The sequence below is a fragment of the Oncorhynchus tshawytscha genome, linkage group LG10 (assembly GCF_018296145.1).
Source record: "Oncorhynchus tshawytscha isolate Ot180627B linkage group LG10, Otsh_v2.0, whole genome shotgun sequence".
NCBI classification, from domain to species: domain Eukaryota; kingdom Metazoa; phylum Chordata; class Actinopteri; order Salmoniformes; family Salmonidae; genus Oncorhynchus; species Oncorhynchus tshawytscha.
In genome coordinates, this window is record NC_056438.1 from 8031384 (window position 1) to 8038883 (window position 7500).

The 7500-nt window shown below is 49.3% G+C and overlaps 2 protein-coding genes across 2 annotated transcripts in view; one reads left to right on the forward strand and one right to left on the reverse strand.

Moving 5' to 3' along the window:
- LOC112259691 (gastrula zinc finger protein XlCGF57.1) overlaps positions 1–7500 on the forward strand; it is a 1127091-nt gene that overhangs the window by 699373 nt on the left and 420218 nt on the right. The gene's annotated exons all lie outside the window — the stretch shown is intronic.
- mus81 (MUS81 structure-specific endonuclease subunit) overlaps positions 1–7500 on the reverse strand; it is a 32441-nt gene that overhangs the window by 19674 nt on the left and 5267 nt on the right. The window contains 6 exon segments of the mRNA XM_042329405.1: positions 893–1012; positions 1101–1213; positions 4529–4656; positions 5954–6130; positions 6250–6411; positions 6686–6774. Coding sequence (XP_042185339.1) covers positions 893–1012; positions 1101–1213; positions 4529–4656; positions 5954–6130; positions 6250–6411; positions 6686–6774 — 789 coding nt within the window.

Genomic DNA, 7500 nt, shown 5'->3' on the forward strand with positions numbered 1-7500 from the left:
TTAACTATAGTCTGCTGTAGGGGGTCTCAGGTTGTATTAACTATAGTCTGCTGTAGGGGGGGGTCTCAGGTTGTATTAACTATAGTCTGCTGTAGGGGGTCTCAGGTTGTATTAACTATAGTCTGCTGTAGGGGGTCTCAGGTTGTATTAACTATAGTCTGCTGTAGGGTCTCAGGTGTACCTGTGTATTAACTATAGTCTGCTGTAGGGGGTCTCAGGTTGTATTAACTATAGTCTGCTGTAGGGTCTCAGGTGTACCTGTGTATTAACTATAGCCTGCTGTAGGGGGTCTCAGGTTGTATTAACTATAGTCTGCTGTAGCGTGGTCTCAGGTGTACCTGTGTATTAACTATAGCCTGCTGTAGGGGGTGTCAGGTTGTATTAACTATAGCCTGCTGTAGGGGGTCTCAGGTTGTATTAACTATAGTCTGCTGTAGGGTCTCAGGTGTACCTGTGTATTAACTATAGCCTGCTGTAGGGTCTCAGGTGTACCTGTGTATTAACTATAGCCTGCTGTAGGGGGGGTGTATTAACTATAGTATGCTGTAGGGGGGTCTCAGGTTGTATTAACTATAGCCTGCTGTAGGGGGTCTCAGGTTGTATTAACTATAGTCTGCTGTAGGGTCTCAGGTGTACCTGTGTATTAACTATAGCCTGCTGTAGCGTGGTCTCAGTGTACCTGTGTATTAACTATAGCCTGCTGTAGCGTGGTCTCAGGTGTACCTGTGTATTAACTATAGCCTGCTGTAGCGTGGTCTCAGGGTACCTGGTCTATAGCCTGCTGTAGCGTGGTCTCAGGTGTACCTGTGTATTAACTATAGCCTGCTGTAGCGTGGTCTCAGGTGTACCTGTGTATTAACTATAGCCTGCTGTAGCGTGGTCTCAGGTGTACCTGTGTATTAACTATAGCCTGCTGTAGCGTGGTCTCAGGTAAACTCAGGTGAGCAGCAGCAGAACCACACTCCTCCACCAGGTAGATGGGCTTCTGTAGACCACACCTCTTCAGACGGAACTGAGAGAGGATAAAATGTATGAAAACTAATTCATGTTGATGAATCCTGCGCTCACACACACACACACACACACACACACACACACACCTTCTGTTCCCTGAATCGTCCGTCGATGATGCTACCACACAAGTCGTCCATCCTCTTCCTCTCGATGATGTAATCAAGGACCAGCTCCCTACTTGGAGGGGCACGCAACTGACCTGGAGGGGGAGGGAGAGAGAGAAAGGGAGAAAGGGAGAGAGAGAAAGGGAGAGAGAGAAAGGGAGAGAGAGAAAGAGAGAGAAAGGGAGATGGGGAGAGAGAGAAAGAGAGAGAGAGATGGGGAGAGAGAGAGAGAGATGGGGGAGAGAGAAAGGGAGAGAAAGAGAGAGAGAGATGGGGGGAGAGAGAGAGAGAGAGAGAGAGATGGGGAGAGAGAGAGAGAGAAAGAGAGAGAAAGAGAGAGAAAGGGAGAGAGAGAGGGAGAGAGAGAAAGGAGAGAGATGGGAGAGAGAAAGAGAGAGAGAGATGGGGAGAGAGAGAAAGAGAGAGAGAGGGAGAGAGAGAAAGAGAGAGAGAGAGGGGAGAGAGAAAGAGGGAGAGAGAGATGGGAGAGAAAGGGAGAGAGAAAGGGAGAGAGAGATGGGAGAGAAAGGGAGAGAGAGATGGGAGAGAAAGAAAGGGGAGAGAGATGGGAGAGAGAGAAAGGGAGAGAGAGAGGGAGAGAGAGAGAAGGGAGAGAGAGATGGGAGAGAAGAAAGGGAGAGAGATGGGAGAGATGGGAGAGGGGAGAGATGGGAGAGAAAGGGGGAGAGAGAAGATGGGGGAGAGAAATGGGAGAGAAAGGGAGAGAGAGATGGGAGAGAAAGGGAGAGAGAGATGGGAGAGAAAGGGAGAGAGAGATGGGAGAGAAAGGGAGAGAGAGATGGGAGAGAAAGGGAGAGAGAGATGGGAGAGAAATGGGAGAGGAGAGAGAGATGGGAGAGAGAGAGATGGGAGAGAAAGGGGAGAGAGAGAAAGGGAGAGATGGGAGAGAGAGAGAGATGGGAGAGAAATGGGGAGAGAGAGATGGGAGAGAAGATGGGAGAGAAAGAGAGAGATGGGAGAGAAAGGGAGAGAGAGAAAGGGAGAGAGAGATGGGAGAGAAAGGGAGAGAGAGATGGGAGAGAAAGGGAGAGAGTAGGTTGAAATTAAAATAGTGGATATTCAAAAGAACCTGTCAAAAAGTATTTAAAGTATTTGACAATAAGGTCCAGAGGAAAGTGTCAGAACGGTGAATCACGGCCCTTTACAAGGTCGCCATCTAGTGGATTAACATGATATACAGTCTACTGTTGACATTCATAACGCCCTCACTTTTAGTACCCAGGGGGGGAAAACAGACTTTTAGTACTCAGGGGGGGAAAACAGACTTTTAGTACCCAGGGGGGGGAAACAGACTTTTAGTACCCAGGGGGAAAACAGACTTTTAGTACTCAGGGGGAAAACAGACTTTTAGTACCCAGGGGGAAACAGACTTTTAGTACCCAGGGGGAAAAACAGACTTTTAGTACCCAGGGGGAAAACAGACTTTTAGTACCCAGGGGGGAAACAGACTTTTAGTACCCAGGGGGAAAAACAGACTTTTAGTACCCAGGGGGAAAACAGACTTTTAGTACCCAGGGGGGAAAACAGACTTTTAGTACCCAGGGGGAAAACAGACTTTTAGTACCCAGGGGGAAAACAGACTTTTAGTACCCAGGGGGAAAACAGACTTTTAGTACCCAGGGGGAAAACAGACTTTTAGTACCCAGGGGGAAAACAGACTTTTAGTACCCAGGGGGAAAACAGACTTTTAGTACCCAGGGGGAAAACAGACTTTTAGTACCCAGGGGGGAAAACAGACTTTTAGTACCCAGGGGGAAAACAGACTTTTAGTACCCAGGGGGGAAAACAGACTTTTAGTACCCAGGGGGAAAACAGACTTTTAGTACCCAGGGGGAAAACAGACTTTTAGTACCCAGGGGGAAAACAGACTTTTAGTACCCAGGGGGAAACAGACTTTTAGTACCCAGGGGGAAACAGACTTTTAGTACCCAGGGGGAAAACAGACTTTTAGTACCCAGGGGGAAAACAGACTTTTAGTACCCAGGGGGAAAACAGACTTTTAGTACCCAGGGGGAAAACAGACTTTTAGTACCCAGGGGGAAAACAGACTTTTAGTACCCAGGGGGAAAACAGACTTTTAGTACCCAGGGGGAAAACAGACTTTTAGTACCCAGGGGGAAAACAGACTTTTAGTACCCAGGGGGGGGGAAAACAGACTTTTAGTACCCAGGGGGAAAACAGACTTTTAGTACCCAGGGGGGAAAACAGACTTTTAGTACCCAGGGGGAAAACAGACTTTTAGTACCCAGGGGGAAAACAGACTTTTAGTACCCAGGGGGAAAACAGACTTTTAGTACCCAGGGGGAAAACAGACTTTTAGTACCCAGGGGGAAACAGACTTTTAGTACCCAGGGGGAAAACAGACTTTTAGTACCCAGGGGGGAAAACAGACTTTTAGTACCCAGGGGGGAAAACAGACTTTTAGTACCCAGGGGGAAAACAGACTTTTAGTACTCAGGGGGGAAAACAGACTTTTAGTACCCAGGGGGAAACAGACTTTTAGTACCCAGGGGGGAAACAGACTTTTAGTACCCAGGGGGGAAACAGACTTTTAGTGCCCAGGGGGAAACAGACTTTTAGTGCCCAGGGGGAAAACAGACTTTTAGTACTCAGGGGGAAAACAGACTTTTAGTACCCAGGGGGAAACAGACTTTTAGTACCCAGGGGGGAAACAGACTTTTAGTACCCAGGGGGGAAACAGACTTTTAGTACCCAGGGGGAAAACAGACTTTTAGTACCCAGGGGGAAAACAGACTTTTAGTACCCAGGGGGGAAACAGACTTTTAGTACCCAGGGGGAAAACAGACTTTTAGTACCCAGGGGGAAAACAGACTTTTAGTACTCAGGGGGGAAAACAGACTTTTAGTACTCAGGGGGAAAACAGACTTTTAGTACCCAGGGGGGAACAGACTTTTAGTACCCAGGGGGGGGGGGACAGACTTTTAGTACCCAGGGGGAAAACAGACTTTTAGTACCCAGGGGGAAAACAGACTTTTAGTACTCAGGGGGAAAACAGACTTTTAGTACTCAGGGGGAAAAAAGACTTAGTACCCAGGGGGGGAACAGACTTTTAGTACCCAGGGGGAAAACAGACTTTTAGTACCCAGGGGGAAAACAGACTTTTAGTGCCCAGGGGGAAAACAGACTTTTAGTACCCAGGGGGGAAAACAGACTTTTAGTACCCAGGGGGATAACAGACTTTTAGTACCCAGGGGGATAACAGACTTTTAGTGCCCAGGGGGAAAACAGACTTTTAGTACCCGGGGGGAAACAGACTTTTAGTACCCAGGGGGAAAACAGACTTTTAGTACCCGGGGGGAACAGACTTTTAGTACCCGGGGGGGACAGACTTTTAGTACCCAGGGGGAAACAGACGAGCTCAGTGTTACCTGACACGGGAGCGACCCTCTCCTTGGCCACCCACAGGAAGTCACCTACGTTTAACTTCCTGACGTCAAAGGTTACGCCGTTCCTCTGCAGCTCCTTCACCAGCTCCTGCTTACAGGCCGTGCTGCCCCTACACACACACACACACACACACACACACACACACGCGAGGAACGCATTAACACACACTAGGGCTGGGAATTACCAAGGATCTCACGATAACATATTATCATGACAATTAGGTGCTGACACACGTTGTGATTCTCGTGATTCTACCTGCATTGTGATTCTATCTGCATTGTGATTCTACCTGCATTGTGATTCTACCTGCATTGTGATTCTATCTGCATTGTGATTCTATCTGCATTGTGATTCTCGTGATTCTATCTGCATTGTGATTCTCGTGATTCTATCTGCATTGTGATTCTACCTGCATTGTGATTCTACCTGCATTGTGATTCTCGTGATTCTATCTGCATTGTGATTCTCGTGATTCTACCTGCATTGTGATTCTACCTGCATTGTGATTCTATCTGCATTGTGATTCTACCTGCATTGTGATTCTACCTGCATTGTGATTCTATCTGCATTGTGATTCTACCTGCATTGTGATTCTACCTGCATTGTGATTCTATCTGCATTGTGATTCTATCTGCATTGTGATTCTCGTGATTCTATCTGCATTGTGATTCTCGTGATTCTATCTGCATTGTGATTCTCGTGATTCTATCTGCATTGCGATTGGATACTGTGATTTTATTTGCTATTGGATGTTCCCAACATATTCCTCACCATATGTCTGCTTGAGACAGAGAGAGTCATTAGAAAAGTAGTTTTGATCAGTCATGGAAACACAAGGCCTGAAAACTAAATAGTCTCCCTCTTTAAAAAAGATGGAGAACTATGAAGGAAAAATACTGGATATTTGGTGCAGGTACCTGCCAACTATCGCAAAAATAAAATCCCAATATGTAACTATCCATTTCCCCCCACCACTAGCGCACATACATGTTGTGTCTACACAGAAACCTCAAACTCAACCACACAGACAGACACACAGACAGACACACACAGACACACACACACAGACACACAGACAGACACACACAGACAGACACACACAGACAGACAGACACACAGACAGACACACAGACAGACACACAGACAGACACAGACAGACACACAGACAGACACACAGACAGACACACAGACAGACACAGACAGACACACAGACAGACACACAGACAGACACACAGACAGACACACAGACAGACACACAGACAGACACACAGACAGACACACAGACAGACACACAGACAGACACACAGACAGACACACAGACACACAGACAGACACACACACACACACACACACACAGACAGACACACAGACAGACACACACACACACACACAGACAGACCTCTTACCCAGTAGTCTCAATGAAGTCCACACATAGCACAATGTCATAACTGCCTGGGTACAGACAGCCTCCAGCCGGCCTGGTCTTTGTCTCTGCAGCCTGGGGCTTTTCTGAAGAGTGTACCCCAGGCACCTCACTCCCTCTCTGGGCAACATAGGCTGCCGGGTTAGGCCCCGCTATGGGCCTACCACAGGCCGAGAGAAATAGAGAAACGAATCTTAGTCAAATACATTACTACAATTATCAAACAAAACCATCAAAACACCAAAGATAAAACATAATTTGTGTCTCTCGTTCACTCACTCTGTTCTCTTCTTTTTCTCATCTTCCTCGGCAGTAAGGTCAACGCCAGGCCCACTTCCCTCCTCTTCTTCCCTCACATCACTCCTCCTGTCCTCTTCTTCTTCTCTCTCTCCATCTTCTAGTCTCTCTGCCAGGGCCAAACCCAGCTCAGTCAGAGAATACCTAGGACAGAGAGAGATCACTACAGGGTACCAGACAAAGCTCAGTCAGAGAATACCTAGGAGAGGGGGATGAGGGACAGAGAGAGAGATGGAAAGAGATCACTACAGGGTACCAGACAAAGCTCAGTCAGAGAAGACCTAGGAGAGGGGGTGAGGGACAAAGAGAGAGATCACTACAGGGTAACATACAAAGTGACAGATGAAGAGGAACAAACGAGGTAGAAAGAACATGGAGAGTTTTAAAAAGAAGAGGAGGTGATCATCTTGTGGTTTACCTGGCGGGGTTGTGTGTCTTCAGGACCAAGTCTTTCTGTATCAGTGTACTCACTGAGGACCAGGCCGTGTATTTACTACCTAGATCAGGCTACAGGCAACGAGAGGGAGGAGAGGGATGAGGGGGGAGGGGGATAGGAGGACACAGGGGGATAGGAGGACAGGGGGGATAGGAGGACAGAGAGAGAGGGGGATAGGAGGACAGGGGGAGACAAAGGGGGATAGGAGGACAGGAGAGGGGGGACAGGGGGATAGGAGGACACTACAGGGGGAGGGGGATAGGAGGACAGGGGGTGAGGGGGGATCACTACAGGGGATAGGAGGACAGGGGGAGGGGGATAGGAGGACAGGGGGACCTGGCGGGGGGGGATAGGAGGGAGGACGAGAGGGAGGAGAGGACAGGAGGGGGATAGGAGGGGATAGGAGGACAGGGGGAGGGGGATAGGAGGAGGGGGGGGGATAGGAGGACAGGGGGGGGAGGGATAGGAGGACAGGGGGGAGGGATAGGAGGACAGGGGGAGGGATAGGAGGACAGGGGGAGGGATAGGAGGACAGGGGGAAGACAGACAGGGGGAGGGGGATAGGAAGACAGGGGGAGGGGGATAGGAGGGGGAGGGGGACAGGAGGGAGGGGGACAGGGGGAGGGGGGAGACAGGGGGAAGACAGGGGGAGGGGGGGACAGGGGGGGGAGGGGGGGGGGATAGGGGGAGGGGGACAGGGGGGAGGGGACAGGAGGATAGGAAGACAGGGGGGGGGGAGGGGACAGGAGGGACAGGGGGACAGGAAGACAGGGGGAGGGGGATAGGAAGACAGGAGG